Source organism: Xyrauchen texanus, chromosome 5, assembly GCF_025860055.1.
Source record: "Xyrauchen texanus isolate HMW12.3.18 chromosome 5, RBS_HiC_50CHRs, whole genome shotgun sequence".
Lineage (NCBI taxonomy): Eukaryota > Metazoa > Chordata > Actinopteri > Cypriniformes > Catostomidae > Xyrauchen > Xyrauchen texanus.
This window is the reverse complement of record NC_068280.1, coordinates 949,516-974,130: the sequence shown is the minus strand read 5'-3', so window position 1 is coordinate 974,130 and position 24,615 is coordinate 949,516. Positions and strand designations below refer to the sequence as shown.

General features: G+C 37.7%; 1 protein-coding gene across 1 annotated transcript; it reads left to right on the top strand.

Annotated features, from left to right (window-relative positions):
- LOC127644062 (uncharacterized) lies at positions 1-24,486 on the top strand. Its single transcript, XM_052127073.1, is given in 15 exon segments — positions 1-925; positions 964-1,004; positions 1,006-1,982; positions 2,470-2,643; positions 3,658-3,828; positions 6,203-6,249; positions 6,329-6,847; positions 10,668-10,729; positions 15,176-15,345; positions 17,631-17,735; positions 18,665-20,758; positions 21,777-21,950; positions 22,187-22,360; positions 22,872-22,918; positions 22,999-24,486. Coding segments are annotated over 15 exon segments (6,210 nt in total). The 3' UTR covers positions 23,529-24,486.
- The last annotated feature ends 129 nt before the right edge of the window (positions 24,487-24,615 follow it).

The following is a 24,615-nucleotide window of genomic DNA, read 5'->3' as shown; positions in this document are numbered from 1 at the left end:
ATGTATTTGCTGATTATAACCAGGAAAAGTCCGAGAGCTGCATCTCGAGAACACAGCTGTGCCAGATCCATCACTCAACCCCCCAAATTAAGTGATGGAGCAGAGACATCTGAGCTCATGCAGCACTACACAGAACCAGCTCTTGAGACACGCATACTACTGGAGAAAACTGGAGACCAGCAACAGGATTCTTGTCAACCAGTAGATAATGTCCTGCAGAATGTCAAACAGAAACACAAAACCTACATGAAGAACAAGTATAAAAGCTTATTTGAAGGATACAAAAGACCAGTGAATAAAACACCTCTTGAAAAGGTTTACACACAGCTCTACATCATAGAGGGAGAGAGTGAAGTGGTGAATGAAGAACATGAGGTTTTACACATGGAGAAAACAGCCAGAACTCAACACCATCAAGACACTCCAATCTACTGCAATGACATCTTTAAACCTGAAGCAGGATGTGAGGAGAAGAGAAAAGACCAAATAAAGACTGTTCTTACTAAAGGCATCGCTGGAATTGGGAAAACAGTCTCTGTGCAGAAGTTTATTCTGGACTGGGCCGAGGGAAAAGCCAATCAGGATGTAGACTTCATGTTTGTGCTTCCATTTCGAGAGATGAACTTCATTAAAGATGAGCCGTACAGTCTTTACAAACTTCTGCTGGACTTTCATCTTGAACTTCATGATCTGGACCCAAAGATTTATTATGAGTGTAAAGTTGTGTTCATCTTTGACGGTCTGGATGAAAGCAGAATTCCACTGATGTTTTCAGACCATGAGAAAGTTTCTGATGTAACTAAGACTACATCAATGGGTGTGCTGATGTCAAACCTCATCAAAGGAGATCTGCTTCCCTCTGCTCTCATCTGGATTACCTCCAGACCAGCAGCAGCCAATCAGATCCCCAACAAATACATCAAGCGTGTGACAGAGATTCAGGGATTCAATGACCCTCAAAAGGAGGAATATTTCAGGAAGAGAATCAGTGATGAGCATCAAGCCAGCAGAATCATCTCACACATTAGAAGAGCAAGAAGCCTCCACATTATGTGCCACATACCAGTCTTCTGCTGGATCTCATCCACTGTGCTTCAAAACATCCTGAAACAAGATGACAGTGCAGAAATCCCTCAAACTCTGACTGAAATGTACATCCACTTCCTGCTCATTCAGATCAATGTGAGGAATCAGAAATATGAAGAGAGAGATCCAGAGAAACTCTTGCAGTCCAACAGAGAAGTGAATGTGAAACTTGCTGAACTGGCTTTCAAACAGCTGATGAAGGGCAATGTCATGTTCTATGAGGAGGACCTGAGAGAGAGTGGCATAGATGTCACTGACGCCTCAGTGTATTCTGGGATCTGCACTGAGATCTTTAAGGAGGAATCTGTGATTCATCAGAGGAAAGTCTACAGCTTCATACATCTCAGCTTTCAGGAGTTTCTGGCAGCTTTTTATTGGTTCCACTGCTTTTTGAGTAGCACTATGGAGGCACAAAAATGTTTTGATTCATTGCATAATTTGCTGAGAGGAATAGTAGATAAAGCTCTGCAGAGTGAAAATGGACACTTGGATCTTTTCCTTCGATTCCTGCTGGGCATCTCACTGGAGTCCAATCAGAGACTCTTACAGGATCTACTGACACACACAGAGAACAGTTCAGAGTGCATCAAGAAAACCTCACAGTACATTAAAGACAAAATCAAAGATGGACGTGGACTCTCCACTGAAAGGTCCATCAATCTGTTCCTCTGTCTGCTGGAGATGAAAGATCAGACTCTATACAGAGAGATTCAGGAGTTTGTGAAATCAGAGAAACACTCAGAGAATAAACTTTCTCCTGCTCAATGTTCAGCAATCTCCTACATGCTTCAGATGTCAGAGGAGGTGCTGGATGAGCTGGACCTGAAGAAATACAACACATCAGAGGAGGGTAGAAGAAGACTGATACCAGCAGTGATCAACTGTAGAAAAGCCCTGTGAGTGTTAAAAATATGCATTAAATCATTAAGAGACTGTTATTTACATTTCCATGTTTCTTTTTTTTCAATTTACAAATACAATTTAGTTTACAATTTTAATTTAGAAATTAGTTTTGTGTTAGCTTTCCCAAAAATGAACAATGATGGAATTGTAATTGTTAGGTAAACTAGCCCATTAAGTTTCATATTTAATTGCAAATTAAATTAATTTGTGTCATGTCTAGAGTAAATTTTTTCCCTGAATGTCCTCTGTATGAACTGCAATATGAACTGAATGATTATATAAAAATGTAATCACTTTTGGCTGTGTGATTTAGACGTAAGTTTCTCTCTCTCTTGCTCTCTCTCTCTCTCTCTCTCTCTATAGTGTGTGTGTGTGTGTGTGTGTGGTTCAGAAAATGTATAAAACCTCAAACTATTTTTATGAATAATTGATTTACCTAGTACAATAGCCTACAAATCCCTGTCTGGAACTTTTTTTTAGATTTGCTGACAGTAATCTCACTGGTCAGTGTTGTGAAATTGTGGCTTCAGCTTTACAATCATCAAACTCCCTTCTGAGAGATTTGGATCTGAGTAACAATGACCTGCAGGATTCAGGAGTGAAGCTGCTCTCTGATGCACTGAAGAGTACAAACTGTAAACTAGAGATACTGAGGTATTCAAAATATGAAAACGTATGAAATTCATACAAGTAATGCGTGTTTTGTAATCAGACCTTTTCTAATCAGTTATTGAAAAATATTACATATTTAATTATATTTAATGTTTTAATTAAAAACATTTGAATATTACATGTGTATTGACATTGTTTATGAAGAATGTGTGAGTAGATTTGGTTTAGCATTGTGAGGAAGGGTTAGGGTTAGATTGATGTGTAGGAGAGAGAAGAAGATACTTTAGCTGGACAGATGAGCATAAGAAGGAGGGCCTCATAGTGTTGTAGGATAGTATAAGGTCTAGCTTAGCAGTATTAAGGAAAGCTGAGAGAATACAACAGAAGAGAAGGAGCATGAGAGGGCAAAGTTCACCAAGGACACTTTTAAGTTTGCCAGGGACCTACTGGATGAGAAGAGGTGTGGGAATCTGGTGATGTTGAAGAAGGAACAAGAGGATCACATGAAACAGCAACTTTGTGATCCCCATAAACACAGCCTCCTACTCCATATATTTCCCAGGGTCAGCGAAGCCAGTAGTGGAATTTGGTGTCAGGCAGGTGGCAGGTAGACATCCCTGACCACTGCCCCACCGCAAGGAGATGTTCCAGGACTAATTCAGTAAAACGCAGACAAAATGATTGATGTATTTTGTCATGAAATCAGTGACTCTCTTTTAGACAAAAAGTGGTCAGAAGAGCCGGCCAGGTGTAATCGTGATGTCTCTCTTGTACATTTGTGATTGGATCACCCAAAATCCATCTTGATATCAGTGTACACATGGCCTCAGTCTGGGATTAATGGTCATGTAGTTAATACACTAAAGTTTTGAAGTGTGTGCACCAGCACAACAGAAACAAAACTGTGTCACATTGCACCGACTGCAAGTCATGTAGTGTACACTAGGCTTAAGGAACCAGAATCATTAAGATTAATCTGAAACAGAATTGTTATTTTCACATCGGTACACACAATACCAGAGCCCATTCAGAAATCCAATTACTTTCTATTTGTAGATTATCAGGCTGTATGGTGACAGAGGTCGGATGTTGTTATTTGGCTTCAGCACTAAGTTCAAACCCCTCACACCTGAAAGAGCTGGATCTGAGCTTCAATCACCCAGGAGAATCAGGAGTCAAACTACTCACTGAGACACTCGATTCAAACTGCACACTGTACAAACTCAAGTAAGAAGTTAAAGATATTTCACCCTAAAATAAAAACTATAATTTAATCATTCCAGATCAGTATGCTATTTCCTTCTGTTGAAGGACAACAAAAGTGAATGGTAATTTAGCCTATCCATATACAATAAAAAAACATAAAAACAGTCCATAAGCGTTGTGTGCTGCCTGTATATTTAAAATCTTCTGAAGTTGTGTGAAGAACAGGCTGAAATTTTATTGAGTTCAACAAAAATCCAGCTACCTGCAATACATTATATTATTTTGTGAAGTCTTTAAGAAAGTTTAGAAATGTTTATGTTGTCTGTGAGACCCCAAGTAATCACTAAGGGATTGTCAGCTGCAGATAACTTAAATTTCAAATTTGACAACATGAACAATTTATTGTTCCCCAGTTGTAGGGTACCAAAATTATGTTTGTACCAAGTACACCTAAATCAAATGATTTTATGTCTGAGATTTTACATCTTTAAAATGTAGCTTCACATTTGAAGAGGAAGATATAGGGTATAATATATAAACAAACATATCTTCATTAAAAATGTATATCAATGTATATACGGTATGTATTTACATTATACCGTATTTTCTGTAATATATCAAATTTTTTTCTTCATCTGAAAGTACCTGTGACTAATTGTCCGAAGCGACTTATATACACAATATATACCTAATTAATGTTGGCTGTTCAAATGCACGAACACTAAAACACATAACTGGTAATCAGAAGGTTGCTGGTTCGATTCCCACAGCCACCACCATTGTGTCCAAGGCACTTAACTCCAGGTTGCTCTGGGGGATTGTCCCTGTAATAAGTGCTTTGTACTGTAAGTCAATTTGGATAGAAGCATCTGCCAAATGCATAAATGTAAATTTAAAGGGGCCAATTCGGAGTATTATGCCTTTAAAAAGTACGTTATGCAACAATCTTAAATATTCTGTCCCATCAACATTATTGTTCAACAAACTCTATACCACTGACAAACACAACTCCTCACATGCCCATTAAATGATGATTCATCACAATTGTAGTAAAAACTTTCAGTTGGTGAACCGGATGGTTAGTCCAGAGCAAAGTTTGCTAATATCAGCAATATCCACAGATAGACAGTCGCTAATGTTAATGAATTAACAGAATTCAAACGGGCATACTGTTTTACTCGCATACTAATAGCTGTTTATTTGTATACAGCATAGTTAGAACACATGGAGATGTGTATTTGCTGAGGTAATCTTCATAACTATCTTTTCTATCATTTTGAGCAGCTGAAAGGAAGTTTGGACTTGGGCAGTTGCTCCCGGGTCAGAGTGCCTGCTGCGTTTAACCTCTGTCAGTGCAACACAGTGGTGGACAAATTACTTGTAATTTGTAATAAGTATCTGATTACAATTCACATGACGAAAAAATTTAATCAGTAATGTAATCTCATAGTTTGCATTTTTTGGGGAATCTAATCTGACTGCTTTTTGATTACTTTTGGATTATTTTCAACCTTATTTTATTTTATGCATTTGAGTAGGATAATAATTTTAACATAAGAGTACCCCAGTAATACATAAGTAGTAAATTCTTTATTACTAACAAAAAGAGCTCTTGACGTTTTAAAAAAAGTGCATTCAACATAACAATAATGAAATAATATTAAATGTAACAGCAATGATGGTGCATGGCCAAAGGGTATAATTCAAAACATTTAGACGTCAATTTCATTTTAAGAGTATAAAACAATAGCAGCTTTACGGACATGAATGATCATAAAATCAACATAAATCAATAATAAAATGAAAAAAATTGAATGACCATAAAATGAAATGCAACAAAGTTGACTAGGTCAAAGCTTTCATCTAAAAGCACTGAACATTTTTTAACTCTTACTGCTCACTGATAGTCCATCACCTATTCCAATGCTGAGGTGCATATCTTACTGTTGCAACGTAAAAGGAGCACATGCTCAAAATGTTCATCTTTGAGACTATTGTGCTTCAGGGTAAGAATATATTGATATGAAAATGATCAATAAATTATTAACAATTTACTGCCATTGCCTTGTTAATATGTAATCTATAAAAGTTAACTGTAGTCCGAATACAAGTATTTTAAAATGTAATTTAATCCAATTACAAGATCTTGATTTTTGTAATCTGATTACATAATCCAGATAACATGTAATCCATTACTATCCAGCACTGGTGCGATTTATGCAAAGATGTGGTTTATCTGTGTTTTTCTTTCTCTGAACAGCACATTTTTTTGACTAGGTGTGACTTCGTTTTCCGGAAAATACAGTAGTGCCTTATTTTACATGGACCGTATGTCACTGCACTGAATAACTATTCTAACTACTAACCATTATGTGTACTTTTCTGTCACTTTCAGCTTGGACAACAGAGAGCCCTGTAGGATTAAACCAGGACTACAAAAATGTAGGTTATCTGACACTAACACATGCAATTAATGTTAACAATTGAGTTTTAAAAAAGAAATGTCTTCCTTTGTTTTCAGATTTCTGTAATCTCACTTTGGATCCAAACACAACAAACACTTGTCTCATTCTGTCTGAGGAGAACAGAAAAGTGACATGGGAGAAAGAAAAACAACCATATCCTGATCATCCAGAGAGATTTGATCACATTCCTCAAGTTCTATGTAGAGAGAGTCTGACTGGACGTTGTTACTGGGAGGTTGAATATAGTGGCTGGGTCCGTGTAGCCATGACGTATAAAGGAGTCAGTAGGAAAGAAGGGAGTAACAGTATGTTTGGACTCGATGAAAATACATGGAGTCTTTTCTGCACTGGTAATGGATTCAATATCTGGCACAATAATAAGAACGCAAACATATCTGTCCCTACATCACAATCTAACAAAGTCGGAGTGTATCTGGACTGGTCGGCTGGCACTCTGTCCTTCTACAGCATCTCTGACACACACACACTCACACACTTACACACATTCAACACCACATTCACACAGCCCCTCTATGCTGGATTTAGAGTTTCTAAGGATTCTTCCGTGTTCCTGTGTCACATTTAACAGCTTCCTGTGAGAAACAACAAATATGTCACACACATACACACCTAAATGTTTTCTTTCAGTCGTTGTACAATATGTATAAAAAATGTCTCTTTGGCGTCATTTAAGGGGAAATATTCTTATGTATAATAATACCATTGCATGTATTTAGGTTGAAAGGTGTGTGTGGTAGTGCAATGATTTCAGTTTGTGAGTTCAGAGAAACGCTCTGACATCTGCATATCTGTTTAAGAGCAGAATAATAGAGGAGTATTGAATGTAGTACTGAAAAGTTGTGGTGCCACAATGCTGTTTGTATCCATGAGTGTCTTGTGGAATGCTGAGTCACTGAGATCCGCCTCCTGTTCTGTCTGAATTGTTTGGCTGTGAAACAAAAGCAACTGCACTACATAACATTTGTTGGTTAAAAATTAACAAATTGTTGGCATTATTGATGAGTACATAAACTGTGTTCAAAACAATGTTCTTACCTTACCCCAATTCACTACCGTAAGCCTATAAATATGTATTTTAAGCGGTCAGGTCAGATTTTGAATGAAATTGCTGGCTTATGACATACATCCTTGCGTCATTATGTCTTGTCCGTAAAAACAGAAAGAATTACCGGCTGGAGAATCTAGGTTCACTTCAGTCACTTATGCTCATGAAATAGACTTCTTTTAATTGTTATATTGCATATTACAGTAATTTCATGTTTAATAAAGTATATTTTATCCTTCTCATTTTTGAATCCTTGTTTTATGTTTTAGTTTATGGTGTTAATAGTCACATTCACACATACTGCCTTTTCCAGGAAATCACCTACAATTTCCAGTTTAGAGGTCATGTGTGAAACTACCATTTGGAAAATACTTGTACATATTGCTCTGGCAATTGCGAAGAATCGCAACTATTGCGAAGTTGTATCATTACCTATCAGTTTCCTTATTTTTGTGTGAACTGAGCCAGAACATTACCTGTTTGAGTTCGTACGAGGTCAGGGCATGCAGGCAAAAGAACGTTGTTATGGAGATGGCGCAATTACTCTGCGCCGTTTAACACCGGTTACGAAAAATGTCAGCAATCTGGTCAAATAGTGAAACCAGAGTGCTTCTCTTCATCTGAGCTGATGAATACATTTCTTGACAGCTGAAAGGAACAGTTAGAGCCACCTATAGCGCCTCGGCCTTCGGATACTAGCGACATAATTTTGTACTCTGTGGTTCAACAGTCTCATTTGAAGTCGTTGCATATTGTGTCAGTATAAATAAAAACATTCGGCAAAAATGTTGAATGCTGATGTGTGAGTGGTAGCAAAATGGAAAAAAGATGAAAACAGCATGTTATTACTCTGACTCTGAATATATCCCAGCCATGATCACACACAGGCGATGTCCAGATAACATCAAATCATGAGATTCATCGCCAGAAGAGCAGTGCCAAAACACCAATGACGTAATGTGTTCTTCCACAAATTTGAACTTATAGGTGCTTTAATTTTCTTATTAAAAAAAATAGCTGCTAGTTTTGCCAAAGTTTGCGAGGTTCATGGCACCTTCTCTTAATAAGAGTTTTACACATATCCTGGCTCAAATTTGCAAATTCCTCAAGCACATCTGTATATATTACCGTTTTCAGGTGTACTGTATATATTTTAAAATCTGGTACTTACTGGATCTGGATGGACCAACTCAACAGTTTTGAATGTCTCACTAAGACAGGAATGTTGACCAGACACATCCGTATCATGAGCGCTCGTCTGCACACACACACACACACACACACACACACACACACACACACACACACACACACGCGCTGGAAAGCACACAGCTGCTAACAAGACTGTACTTTGGTTTTATATCGATAACAGTGTTATTTAGTGTTTTCAATACTGTAGAAATGACAGGTATCATTCATTTATATATGTATTGCTTGATTATAAAATATATTGTTAAATCATTAAATTAAAATATGCTTATCAACATGATACAGAACGACTGGTAGCCATTTCTGACATCACTTCAAGATGATAAAAACATTCTGGGCTTTACAGAAAAGTGGCTGTGGGCTTGTTTATTTCTTAAAGTATCTGTTAAATAATGGCAGTCCTGCTTTCTGGGCTTATTTCCAAAATACATTTGCGTTTTGGACCTGCTGGTGTTTGGCACTAATGGCACAATGCATTATGATTAACCACTAATCGCAGCTGTCACATATCCCCACTTACTGTTCAAGATACATTTATTGAAAATCAATTATTTTTATAGTCTACTGTATACTATGCTTGTCATGATTTCAATGCAAATCAATCCACCAAAAATGTAAACACCTATTTCTGCTTATTTTAATGAGGCAAGTCATTTATTTTGGGCTTGTTGTTCCAGACCAGGTCATTTGGATTCTCTTGCAAGATCTGTCAAATCTGCAGCTAGTGTATCACCCACCCTTGGCACGGAGTACTGTCATTTAAAAAAATAATGTTAGTAACCAGTCTTTTATTTTGGTTTGGCGGGACGTCAGAATCAGAACGAAAAAATTAAATAAAATAAACAACATTTCGTTTTTAGTCCTTGCTGCTAAAATTGTTTAATAGATTGTCAGAGGTCATTTGTTTTTTCTCAGTTTCTTTAACCCAGTTTTGTGCTTAATTATTTATGGCTGAAATTGGTTAATGTTAACATATTTAAAGGATTAGTTCACCCAACAATATAAATTCAGTCATTGTTTACTCACCCCTGTGTTTTTATAACACTATATGACTTTCTGTCTTTTTCTGAACACAAAGGGAGAAATAGTGAATAAATGTTGTGCTCAGTGATGTCATACAATGGCAGTTTATGGTGACACCTCTTCAAACTTCAAAAGAACATAAAAGTATAATTCAGAAGTCTAATTAATTATTCATGAGACTCATGATTGTTATGAAAGTCTGATGTATTATTTAGTGTAAATGTTTGTTTGGGTGTTCAAGAACACAACACAACTGCACAAAACAGAGAACAGAACTGATTAAACGTGTCTGAAGAGTTTGTAGTCCAAGAATTGATGCATTTCTATGCCCAGCCTTATTTATTAGAACAGAGTATTCAGATATCAAACAGAAACATAGAGGAGGCTACAGGACGCCACAGACACACTATGTCCTAACCTGACAGTAAACGACACTAGGTGTATTTTCTATGTCAATCAGCATTTTTATCCTAACCAGTAGTGATGAGCAACGTGACATTCTCTCGATCACTTGTTTTCTGTTTTCGGCATTGAGCGGATTACTTCGTCCACTGTGAACTGGCACCAATCCAAACGCGCTGAATTTAGTGGACATGTTGAAAGCACTATAAGCCTATTTATCAACATAATCTTATACAATAAAGGCTTTTATGACTCAACATATAACTACTGAAATACTCAAGAACTACATCTTGATGCAAGTTACCACACAGTAACAGGCACACAACACTTCCCTCATGGAAACTAGATTTCATGATGGTTTATTGTATAATAGAGTTCAATTACCCACTCTCAATAAACATCTGATTATTTATATTCGTCATCACAGGAAAAATTCAATGTAGTAATCCAGAAATCACTTTATTTTCTGTAGTCACACAGTACAAACAGTACAGATGAGATGAAAACACACACACACACACACACACACACACACACACACACCGAAACAGGTGATACTCTTTGGATACTTTGTTGGTTTTATTTTATTTCTGTTAAGAGAATTGTAAAATCTTCTGAGTAGCATGCTAGCAGCTAGTTGTTTACTAATGGCGGCTGTGGACTTCTCTCTTTTCTCAATGTTTTCTACTTCTCAGGTTTTTTGAGCAAGCACAGGCTGAAGCACCTCCCACAGTCCCTACAAAGTATCCACTCCAGAGTAGGAGCTAAACCCCCCCAAAATGGCTCAGAGGAACTTTAGTTACTCAGATACTCATTGCGGGGAAAATGACCTTAAATGGGCTTTAGTACTGCCAGTGGGAAAGGGCCTATTTTTGACTCAAGAACTGTTGCGACCGACCAGATCATCATCTAACTTTGAGAAAACGGTAATACAATCAAGTCATTAACATATTTCCAGTATGTATTATTTGATATACATTCTGGTGTTCAGCGAAATACATCAGAAACATAAATGTAGGGCATGCCCGAGATAAAGTAACTGTAGATCAGTGTTGACTCGAGATGCAAACGATTTCAAATGATTCAGTCCTATTTTGTGAACTGGCTCAACTCCTTCACTGAAAAGAACCAGTTCAAAAGAATGATTTGTTCACAAATTGTACATACTAACTTGTATTGGCTTAGTTTATTTGAATTAGATGTCAAGTGTTTTAGATTTTGAAATATGTCTAATTGTATCAGGTAATCATTTGTGTCTATTCAAATGGGAAGCATTTCTATTTGTGCACTTTACCTTTCCTTAATTGTAATCCTTGCTGAATTGCTTCTATTGACTGCAGCAGAGTATGAATCAACCCCTGCTTTTGGAACCGGTGAATGGAGATTGGGTGACCTCTGTTGGTGATTTTATGCATGTGTTGCATGACACATGCAATTCACCATTAATTGTGAAGTCACTCCCATCCAGTGTCACATGTGCTGAGGCAAGTTGCTTTTTTGGGCTTGTTTACATAATAAATAAATAAATAAACTGAGAACAAAATTTCTAAGACTAACTACAACTTTCAAGCTAAATCGACTAAACCTGGCACAGACCTTCAGAATGTTCTGGAATAGTGTGCTATATCTTCTCTAACTAATCAGACTTAACTGTTTTGGCCAAACGGACAATAAAAAATCATAAAAATCCCATAGATTTACATTGAAGAATGTTCAAATGGGTCAATGGAATGCTTGTTAATCCAAACTATCCAAAAATCGAAAGTAAACAAACCCACAAAAAGCCTTTAATCTGCTTTAAATTGCTATCTCTCTCTCTCTCTCTCTCTCTCTCTCTCTCTCTCTCTCTCTCTCTCTCTCTCTCTCTCTCTCTCTCTATATATATATAACTAAAGGTTTATCTGAATATGGTAAACAGAATATGATCTTGGGGCGGCTGTGGTTCAGGTGGTAGAGCGGGTCGGCCACTAATCGCAGGGTTGGTGGTTTGATTCCCGGCCCACACGAATCCACATGCTGAAGTGTCGTTGGGCAAGACACTGAACCCCAAGTTGCTCCCAATGGCTAGCACCTTGCATGCAGCTCTGCCGTCATTGGTTTTAAACAACCAGCATGTTCCAAAAACCACCTTGATCTTGATTTCTTTTGATGGTCCAATATGGTCTCCCAGCTTTTACCAGCTAAAGACCAGCTACCAAGTTTCAAAACATAGCTATGGATAAATAAAATGTTAGTTGAAATGTGCTTTAAATTATGACACTGTGATGGACATTTTCACGACTTTCAGAAAAACGGACATAAATCTCCTGTGATTTATTTACATACACAATAGACCATTTTCACAGACTGTTATGACCTGTTTCCATCTTATTTAGCAGCGCAGATCTAATAAACTTTTTTCAATTCCCTTTTTTATTATTTAGTGTAGCGCTTTGTGTTAGAAGATACAGTTGAAGATGCCACCAGCAGCTGTTTTAGAAACACCAAACGCAAATGGTTTAAAATAATAATAATTTAACGGTAGCCTATAACACAAAGCGCTACATTTTGCGTTTGGTGTTTCTAAAACAGCTGCTGGTGGCATCTTCAACTGTATCTTCTGACTATCAATTTAAATGACAATTTAAACACACACACGCACGCACGCACGCACGCACGCACGCACGCACGCACGCGCAACATGTCTGTAAACTATCTCTCTCTCTCGTCGCACCACCGCCCGTAATCGGCCTTTATCCCTCTTGGAGGCTTGATTTGCCTGATAAGGGACCGGGTGTGTAGAATCACGACCCGGCCCCGCCCTCCGCCCTGCCACACTCCCCTACGCACTTCCCTTCAGGGCAATCCCCGCCACCATTTTGGAAGTCCGTTCTGACCTCTCGATTTTGACGGAGCAAGCCTACTCTGATGTACACTTCAGGCAGCTCCATATCCCACAATACAACTTGATTGTTACGTGACAGCAGATTGCAATTCATAAGTCCACCCCCACACATCTCTAATGTATGATGGAAGTGAAGTTAGGTCAATTAAGCAGTTTAGAAAAGATATATTGAGATTTAACAGCATAATACGTGTAGCTACCTTAAACTGTTTATCACAGCATATGTGTTCATTATGTTTTTGATTATGTATTTGCATTTGTGTAATGTTGATTACTCCTTTCTAACAATTCATTCTAATGAAAAATTAATTAAGCATACAAGATTTATCCATTCGTCTCTTAAATCAATCTCCGAAAACTTTGTTTTCTCAGGTGCAAAAACCACTAAATAACTCCACAAATTGACATCAGCCTTCCACGTGCTCATCATGAGTGTTCAACCCACAGCAGTCACTTATTTCCAGGGGTTTCAGTACAGCGTAAAAATGTGACGTGGTAGTGTAGGCGTTCTCCTAATTCAAAATTTGCATAGTTCATATGCATATTGCAAACGGTAACAAAAATTATTTATCGTTACTCGTTCTTTACATTAAAATGCTACCGCATCTTTTACAAAATCATCTGCCTCTGTATCATAGTAAAACAACAAAAACATTTACCGATTTCCCTATTTTGTCTTAGATTCTCCATGGCTGTTCCATCAGTTTGCTGTCGCTGTTATGAAAAGCCCGCGATGAAAATATGAAACGCCCGCGGAAAGAAGGCACTATAATGCGCATGTGCGCTGACCTGAAATTTGTTTTATGTCATGGCCACGCCCCTTGTGCGTCGCTGTACTGAAACCCCTGTACTTTAGTGAATGCCTTCAACCCACCGCGACCCTCGCGCAGTTAGCAGTGACGTACTTCCGGGTCCATGAGACGGAGTGAAGTTTGCGAGGGAATGGAAAGAAATTAGAAACGGAAGTTTGCTGTTGGAGTTCGCCAGATGTAGTGATGATCTGCGTCTGTAGAGGGAGATGTTCAATTAAACACCGAGTCACAAGTGTCCTGATTATTCATTAGTTTCATGGTTCTGTTTGGTAAACCACTGATTTGTGATGATACATCATCTGTCGGGTAAAGTGGGTGAAAGCTGTACATTAGCATTGGTGAAATTAGCTCCTGTTTTCTATAGAATATTCATAAACCTCAATAATCTGACTAAACTATAAACACTATTCTCACCCATTTTTTTCTTCAGCACTGAATCATTACACGAATTTAAAACCAAAAGTAAAAATAGGAAGTTTTCATAAATAAGGAAGAAAGCTGAAAAGATGCAACATTCACAATAGAGATTTTCACAGTAAGTACATTTACAAGTCTTCATGTCATTTTATCGGTTAAACTGTACATTTAATAATTCAGTGGTGTAAATTTTAAACAACTGTGCTGAGATCTTCAAAATAATTGGTAAAATTGTTCTTTAATCTCTATATATCACTAGTTCCCTAATATCCATGTTCTGGAAATACACTCTTTTGTTTTTACAATATTTTTTTGTGATAATTCATATTTATTTTTCAGCCGTTTTCTGTACTGTTTGTACATGCTTGGGGTTAATTTTCTTCACAAAGTATTAATCTTGTATGTAAGCCTAAAATTAATTCATTTGCCGCATCATGTATAAAGTTATGGTTATTTGCTTGAGATTAAATTTGGTACAGGTGAAGAAAGGTTTTAAGAAAAAACAAAAAGGAAGTCTTTCAAAAACTTTTGGCTGATAACTGTTCCGAGCTGGTCACCCAGAATGTTCCCAAAAACACCTTAAGCTAACATGGTAGATAATTTGGTTTAGTTTTCTTCATGGTGAACCTTTTAGATTGTAGTGTAATTACACTACAATCAATTAATAGCTCTTGTCCACACAAAGATAAGCTTTTATGCAATTAATAAAACCACATGTCTGCCCCAGTAATAATTCTGGTGTATTATTTTAAAGGGCATGAACATTTATGAAATCAATTATTTTGAATTTTATGTTGAATTATTTTAGATCATTCTGTAGATATCATAACTGTGACATCATCTTTTTCCTGTTGATCGGTTGCATAAAAACAAAAATCCACTGTGATGCAATGCTGTAAAAACAGACTGTCTTCAACAGATACAGCAATTATTGATTAGAAAACATTAAATATGCCTGTTGTAAAACGACACAACTTAAAAAAGATCAAGGGGGTGAATATTTTTTATAGACACAGCAAATGTGTTTTCAGGCCTAATTACTGCCTCTTTCTATAGAGGGGAAAAAGAGCAGTCTTGTATCTAAAACTAGGAGAGAGAGAGAGAGGAGGGGAACACAGCCTCTAAAATGAGTCTACATGAGCAGATAGAGATGGAGAACACTGCAGAATCTCCAGAATCCAGCTTTGTGTCTATGAAGAGTGACCGATCCAAGATTAAGCTCCCTGAAAACAGTGATGGAACATTGACCGCTGACCCCAGGTAAGACAAAACTCTGATACTGAGCCGAAACATTATGACCACTTGCCTAATATGCTGTTGGTATTCTGCGTGCCACCAAAACGGCACCGGCCCACCGAGGCATGGACTCTGCAAGACCCCTTAAGGTGTCCTGTGGTATCTGACACCAAAACATTAGCAGCAGATCCTTTAATCAGAATCAGAAAGAGCTTAATTGACAAGTATGCTTCCACATACAAGGAATTTTTCTTGGTGACAGAAGCTTCCAGTTCACAAATGATACAACAACAAGACAGAGATAATAAAACAAAATATAAAGTGAATAGGAATATAAGTATATATAAAATACACAATAAGACAAAAATATAAATATAGTATGTACAAATACATATGTTATGTACAGTGCAAGGGAATGTAATGCAGAAGAGATAGTATATGTTAAATAAAATAATTGATTAGGCTGTGTATTGCACATAATTATAGTATAGTTGTAACTGTTCATGAGATGGATAGTCTCAGGGGAAAAATTGTTCCTGTGCCTGACGGTTCTGGTGCTCAGCGCTCTGAAGCGTCGGCCAGAAGGCAACAGTTCAAACAGATAATGGGCTGGGTTGGTGGGATCCATAGTGAGTTTTCCAGCATTTTTCCTCATTCTAGAATTGCACAGTTCTTGAAGGGAGGGCAGGGGGCAACCAATAATCCGCACAGCAGTCTAAACTGTCCTTTAAAGTCTTTTTAGTTTAGCTGATTTGAAGTTTCTACCTGTAGGTTGGAAGAAGTTGAACCAGACAGTGATCAGAAAGTCCCAAGCTGCTCTAGGGACAGAGCGATATGCATCCTTTAATGGTGGGGCATGTAATGTGCTGTCTGTATTTTAGCAGTTTACGTGAGAGGTTGGCTTTTTAAATCACCGATAATAATAATAATAATAAGCGAGTCTGGGTATTGTTATTCCGTGTCTGTTATCTACAGTTAATAAGAGCACTTCCAAATTAGGACAGCACATCTTCTTAAACGTTGTTACATCTGTACACCAACATTAATTTATGTAAAAGCATGTTCCACCTCCTATCGTTTTCCCCTTTAACTCCACAATGCGATCCGCTCTGAAGAGCTGAAAGCCTGGCAGATGTAAAGCGTAGTCCGGAATAGCTTCACTCAGCCAGGTTTCTGTGAAGCACAAGGCAGCAGAGTTTGAAAAGTCCTTGTTTGTACTTGTTTTCAAGTCCTTTAAGTTGCGAGGTGGAGCCGGCATGGATCAGACTTGTTGGTCTAGCACATCCCACAGATGCTCAATCGTATTGATGTCTGGTGAATTTGGAGGCCAAGGTAACACCTTGAACTCTTCATCATGTTCCTCAAACCATTCCCGAACAATGTGTGCAGTGTGGCAGGGCACATTATTCTGCTGAAAGAGGCCACTGCCATCAGGGAAAACCACTGCCATGAAGGGGTGTACCTGGTCTGCAATGATGTTTAGGTAGGTGGCACGTGTCAAATTGACGTTCACATGAATGGCCGGACCCAGGGTTTCCCAGCAAAACACTGACCAGAGCATCACACTCCCTCCAATGGCTTGTCATCTTCCCACAGTGCATCCTTGTGCCATCATTTCCCCAGGTCAACAGCGCACATGTACATAGCTGTCCACGTGATATAAAATTAAAAGGGACTCAATGGACCAGGCGACCTTCTTCCACTGCTCCGAGGTCCAGTATCAACGCTTGCGTGCTCATTGTAGGCGCTTTTGATGGTGGACAGGAGTCATCATGTGCACTCTGACTGGTCTGTGGCTACATGTGTTGTGACGCATTCCTCCTGTAACCATATTTCAAATTCTGTGACTTGTGCCACAGTAGACCTTTTGTTGTTTTGGACCAGAAGGGATATCCTTCGCTTCCCTCACGCATCGATGAGCCTTGGGCGCCCAACACCTGTCACTGGTTTGTGGTTTGCCTCTTTGGACCACTGTTGGTAGGTACTCACCACTGCTAACCAGGAGTACCCCACAAGCCTTGACGTTTCAGAGATGCTCTGACCCAGTCATTTGGCCATAACAATTTGTTCCTTGTCAAAGTCGTTCAGGTCTTTACTCCTGCCCATTTCTCCTGCATTCAACATGTTGACTATGAGAACTGATTTTTTGTTTAGCGTCTAATCTACCCAGGCCTTGTTAGGAGATGATCAATCTTATTAGCTTTGCCTGTCAGTGGTCATAATATTTTGGTTTATCAGTGTATATCTAGTGAAGCACATGAACAGAGATGTAGTGAATCTTTTTACATGTATTGATTTGATGCTACAAGACTGCAGATCCAGGGAGCAGTATCTTTGGAAACCATCTGTTTGTCAATGAAGAGTGATCAATCCATAAATCTTCCTCAAAAATTCAGTGATGAATTTGACCCCAGGTAAGAGACATAACACCTCAAATCTTCAAAAGCAAACAAGATTAAATATTAATTTGTGAGATTATTTTGTATTTCCTTAATTATAATATTATATATAAATTATTGATTATATTGTATCACCAGGATTACAAGACAGATTAGAGTATCCAAACCAAACATCTCTAATTTCATTAATGAAACAGTGACAGACACCAGGCAAGACAAAAGAAAAACATATGCTTTACAGATGTGAATCATTTTTCTTAGTTTAATCTTTCCCAAGAATATTGTTCCAAACTGGGCAGTCTTTTTTATATACTTTCTGAAAAATCTATTCTGTCCTTCATGTTCTTGAGGCTTACTGATGGTTTGCACTTTTTGGTAAACCTTCTGTATTTATTTTCAATAAGTCTTCTCTAACTTATAGACTATTACAATGATACACCTACCTTCTGGAGAGTGTTTTTGACTTGGCTTGATATCGTGAAGTGTTTTTTCTTCACCAAGGATATAATTCTACCATCATTCACCACAGTTGCTTTATTTGGTCATTCAGGACTCTTGATGTTGCTGAGCTCACCAGTGAATTCCTTTATTATTAAGAATAAACAAAATTGTTGATTTGACCACTCCTAAGGTTCCTGCTATCTCTCTGATGGATTTGTTAAATTTTTTCAGCCTAATGATGTTGCATTGACTTGAGCGCTTTGGACCTCATACATCAACAGTCCTTTGAAAAGGAGGGGACTACATAGGAAAACTGCTGTAATTCCCAAACCATTCTCCCCAATTTGTAAATCAGTTGTTTATCTGTGCAATACATATGATACAGATTGATTTTATTATTATTACAAAAGTGGGCTGGTGCTTATATAATTATATTGTAGAAATATATATTCTACTTTCCCGTTGTGGTCATTTAATTTGATTCTTAATTTGTCTCTCTGCAGTGTGCATAGGGATGATCTGATCCAGGTTCAATTAAGGTGTGAAGTTAATGAGCAGATTCAGAGAGATCCAGTGTCTATCACCTGTGGACATAGTTTCTGCAAACACTGTATCAGCTGCGACTGGGACCAGACCAGTCCATTGAAAGACTTTGACTGTCCTCAATGCAGAAAGAGATGTAGAACACGTCCTGTTATATACACACACAAAGTCATGGGAGGATCTAGTTCTGCTGGTTCTGTTCACTTCTACACAGAACCAGACTGGCAAGAGGAGATTGGAGACCCTGAACAGGATTCTCACCAACCGGCAGATGATGTCCTGCAGAGAGTAAAAGATCAACACAAAGCCAGCATGAAGAACAAGTATGAGATCTTATTTGAGGGAATCAAGCTACAAATTAATCAAACCCTCCTGAACAGGATTTACACACAGCTCTACATTATAGAGGGAGAAAGTGAAGGGGTGAATAAAGAACATGAGGTTTTACACATGGAGAAAATACCCAGAACTCAACACTTACAAGACACTCCAATCTACTGCAATTACATCTTTAAACCCTTACCTGAACCAGGATGTGAGAAGAAGAGAAAAGACCAAATAAAGACTGTTCTTACTAAAGGCATCGCTGGAATTGGAAAAACAGTCTCTGTGCAGAAGTTCATTCTTGACTGGGCCGAGGGAAAAGCCAATCAGTATGTTGATTTTATGTTTGTGTTTCCATTTCGAGAGCTGAACTTGATTAAAGATGAGCCGTACAGTCTTCACAAACTTCTGCTGGACTTTCATCCTGAACTTCATTATCTGGACCCAAAGATTTATGATGAGTGTAAAGTTGTGTTCATCTTTGACGGTCTGGATGAAAGCAGAATTCCACTGATGTTTTCAGACAGTGAGAAAGTTTCTGATGTAACTAAGACTACATCAATGGGTGTGCTGATGTCAAACCTCATTAAAGGAGATCTGCTTCCCTCTGCTCTCATCTGGATTACCTCCAGACCAGCAGCAGCCAATCAGATCCCCAACAAATATATCAAGCGTGTGACAGAAATTCAGGGATTCAATGACCCTCAAAAGGAGGAATATTTCAGGAAGAGAATCAGTAATGAACATCAAGCCAGCAGAATCATCTCACACATTAGAAGAGCAAGAAGCCTCCACATCATGTGCCACATACCAGTTTTCTGTTGGATCTCATCCACTGTGCTTCAAAACATCCTGAAACAAGATGACAGTGCAGAAATCCCTCAAACTCTGACTGAAATGTACATCCACTTCCTGCTCATTCAGATCAATATGAGGAATCAGAAGTATGAAGAGAGAGATCCAGAGAAACTCTTGCAGTCCAACAGAGAAGTGATTGTGAAACTTGCTGAACTTGCTTTCAAACAGCTGATGAAGGGCAATGCCATTTTCAATGAGGAGGACCTGAGAGAGAGCGGCATAGATGTCACTGACGCCTCAGTGTATTCTGGGATCTGCACTGAGATCTTTAAGGAGGAATCCATGTTTCATCAGAGGAAAGTCTACAGCTTCATACATCTCAGCTTTCAGGAGTTTCTTGCTGCATTTTATGTATTTTACCATTATGTAATAAAAAACTTTGACACATTGAAGTTTTTTGACATAGCTTACAGTCTTCATGTGTATGCAGTAGATAAAGCTCTTCAGAGTGAAAATGGACATCTGGATCTTTTCCTGCGATTTCTGCTGGGAATCTCACTGGAGTCCAATCAGAGACTCTTACAGGATCTACTGACACACACAGAGAACAGCTCAGAGAGCATCAAGAAAACCTCACAGTACATTAAAGACAAAATAAAAAATGGACGTGGAATCTCCACTGAAAGATCCATCAATCTGTTCCTCTGTCTGCTGGAGATGAAAGATCAGACTCTATACAGGGAGATTCAGGATTTTGTACAATCACAGAAAAACACAGAGAATAAACTCTCTCCTGCTGAATGTTCTTCAATCGCCTACATGCTTCAGATGTCAGAGGAGGTGCTGGATGAGCTAGACCTGAAGAAAATCAACGCATCAGAGGAGGGTAGAAGAAGACTGATACCAGCAGTGAGGAACTGCAGAAAAGCCTTGTGAGTGTTAAATTCATGTATTACAACTAGAATCTAGAGTAACATTTTGCCAGCTGGTTCTAAAAATTATCTGATGGAAATTTGAGGAAGATCTGATGAAAGCTGTAGGATGAGTTCAAAATTGCAGATGAAAATAAGAGTCAAAATGGAGGAATTGCAATATGGCAGACTTAAAAAAAGATGGTTGTCATTGTTTTTAGTATGACATAAGGAATCTAAAGAGATTGGAGTAATTATTTTATGTCAAGGAATTGTAAAGTTATAATGACTTTTATATAATTGTTTGAAATCTAGGTGATGCTGTACCCTGGCTGATCAGGATAATGATTTTTACCACGTTTTATTTTGATATACCAAACTGTTGGTAAGATACAGCAGTTATTGTCAAATTTCATAAAGCATAGTAAGTTTCGTTTGGATTGACCAAAGCTTTGACGGGATTTAGCCTTGCTTCCGGTTTGGCATCCTAGCCTCTGAATCCACTGATCTAAATAAAATGGTTTGATCTATCAAAAAAGCTTTGATAACATTTGGTCAGCAGTGTTTTAAGGTGATCTGATACAAATTTAGAGAAGATCACATACAGGCTGTGAGAAAGTTTGCAAAAGTATGTTTTTATCAATTTCGTTGATGGTATCCAAAGTCATTTAAAATTAGAGTTGTTGAATCTGTTGAAAAAAATTATGAACAGATTAATAAGGGGATATATGATTTATGTGTGTAGGCCACGTGGTTCAAAAGTTATTAGCTGTTGAAGTCACATTTTAAACTAATGGTGGTGCTAGAGGGTTTAAATTGTAGAGTCCAAAGTTGGGCAGAGTGATGAATAGCCCCTCAGCGCTGAGTGTGCCAAATTTCAAAATGTTCCTAAGTACAGTTATTTAGGCTGATATAGACTCTCATCCAGAATAATAAAAGTAAGAAAAAGAACAAACAAAAAACAATTGGCGGTCTGCCCCTAATTATTGACTAATCAATGAAAGTTGCAGAGTCCAAATATTGTAATATTTTCTTTCAGTCTTGCTGACTGTGATCTCACTGGTCAGTGCTGTGAAATTGTGGCTTCTGCTCTACAATCATCAAACTCCCTCCTGAAAGAGCTGGATCTGAGTAACAATGACCTGCAGGATTCAGGAGTAAAGCTGCTCTCTGATGCACTGAAGTGTCCTCACTGTACGCTGGAGATACTGAGGTATTTAAGAGTTCTGACAATATCAGTGCTTACACTTTATTGTTTTTCATGTATTTTTGTTAAATTGGGGTTTGCCATTTAATTTTGAGATTAGTTTTCAGAATTTGTGTTGTTCACAATGTAGAGAAAATCCTCCTTTTGACACATTTTATGAGATGGACAAATAAAAATGTTCCTCAATTAGTATAGTATCTCAAATACAAAATCTCAAATACAATGAATTAATCTCTCTATAGATTATCTGGCTGTATGGTAACTGAGGTCGGCTGTTGTTATCTGGCTTCAGCTCTGAGTACAAACCCCTCACACTTGAAAGAGCTGGATCTGAGCTACAATCACCCAGGAGAATCAGGAATCAAACAGCTGTATGAGAGACTCAATGATCCAAACTACACACTAAATAAACTCAAGTATGTTGAGCAGTAAGAGTCTCTGGGATAAATTCACTAAACAGTTGCGCCACTTTTGTAGATGGTATTTGAGGATTTTTAATTAAGTCATTGTAATTTCTTTTCATGCAAAAAGCCTCCTTTTTTATGTAACTTGTGCTCATTGTAGATTGCGCTTTATTCACAAAACTCTATTTGGCTTATTTTATTTAAATTAAAGTTCCAGGTTCAATACAATTTAAGCTCAATCAAATGCATTTGTGGCATAATGTTGATTAGCACAAAAGTTTATTTAACCTTGTTCCTTCTTTTCTTTAAAAAAAAAAAGCAGAAATCTGGGTCATAATGAGACACATATACATTTTTGTGGAAATAAAAAATGTATTGATCTTTACTTGTATAGAACGTGGAATATTTCTTTTAAAATAGATGTTTGTGTACATTTACTCTTAATAATGGCAGTAGATTTTCATGAAATTATTCACAAATGATGTTGACACATATTAATTAATACATTTTTGTTTCTCTCTAGATTAGATTTTGGAGGGCTTTTAAGGATCACGCCAGGACTACAAAAATGTAGGCCTTTTAACCCCTATTATCCCTGTCTCTATCTCTATCTCTGAAACTGTCATTAATACAGTCATTCTTGTGTTCAGATTTCTGTGATCTCACACTTGATCCAAACACAGCACACACTCGACTCATTCTGTCTGAGGAGAACAGACAGATTAAATATGTAGAAGAGCATCAGTCATATCCTGATCATCCAGAGAGATTTGAGCACTATGAGCAGGTTCTGTCTAAAGAGAGTCATTCTGGAAGATGTTACTGGGAGGCTGAATGGAGTGGCTGGAGTTATATAGGAATGACATACAAAGGAATCAGCAGAAAAGGAGAGAATCGGAGTAAATTTGGATACAATGAAGAGTCCTGGAGTCTTTTCTGTATTCCTGACAGATACAGTGCCTGGCACAATAATACAAACAAAGACATACCAGCCCCTTTACCCCAATCTAACAGAGTAGGAGTGTATCTGGACTGGTCGGCCGGCACTCTGTCCTTCTACAGCGTCTCTGACACACACACACTCACACACTTACACACATTCAACACCACATTCACTGAACCCCTCTATGCTGGGATTAGGGTTTATGAATGCTCAGTGTTACTGTGCCAGATTAAATAATCTCCTGAGGCTGAGACAGATTAACAAAATCTATTGGTCGTCATCTCAGGTTCGTGAAAAACCTGGGAATATCTGGGAATTCTTAAATTGTGATTTCCAATCCTGTAAAGGACATGGAATGTATCTAAGGAATATATTTTTTCTAGTTATGCTCAGCTCTAAAATATTTAATCAGCTAGAAATTTCTTAATCACTTTATGATGAATACAAATAAATATAAACTCTCCCTGCCATCCCCATTTCTTACTGACAGATGGCTTCATCCTGTGTGCAGGTGGATATACATGGGATGGTAAAATACACTTCAAAATGCCTGACTTGGCAAGGTATTAATAGAAACACAGTCAATTATGTCGAAAGTAAATGTTAACACCAGTACATAAAAGCAAATGTATATCAAATATTGGATCTATATTGGTTACAACTGAGGACATTTTGGTGTAGTGACAATACTGCCTAAAATGTACATTTAAATTGTGCATGGTAGATCTTACTATAATAGCATTATGAAAAAGTAGATTTCATGACATAGAAATGTGAGTTGTCAACCCCTTTAGGTTTAGATGCATTTGTCTTTAACTGTCAGTGCTTTAGAATAGCTAGACAGCACAGTTGTTTTTCGGGAACAGAATCTCATGGTTAAAACAGCATTTTATTCTACTGCTCAGTGATTCATAGATGCAGGAAACATAAAACAGAAAGTGCCTTTTACTACTTAAATGTCCATGTATGGGTGATTGCTCAATAAAGGGAACTGTTTTCTCCTTTTAAACTACATTGTACAAATTTTTAGCTTTAGAATCTCTCTATGTAGGCTTGTTCCATCTCAGTCTGTTTCACTTCCCCTTTTGTTAATTAATAATAAATGCATAAAGTTCCAAAATCATGTACATTTTACTTTGCAGTTTTCCCAATTATCTTTTAAAGGGAGAGTTCAACCAAAAATGACAATTCAGTCATTGTTTACTCACACCTGTATTGTTATAACTCAATATGACTTTCTTTCTTTTTCTGAACACAAAGGGAGAAACTGTGAATACATTTTGTGCTCAGTGATGTCATACAATGGCAGTTTATGGTGACACCT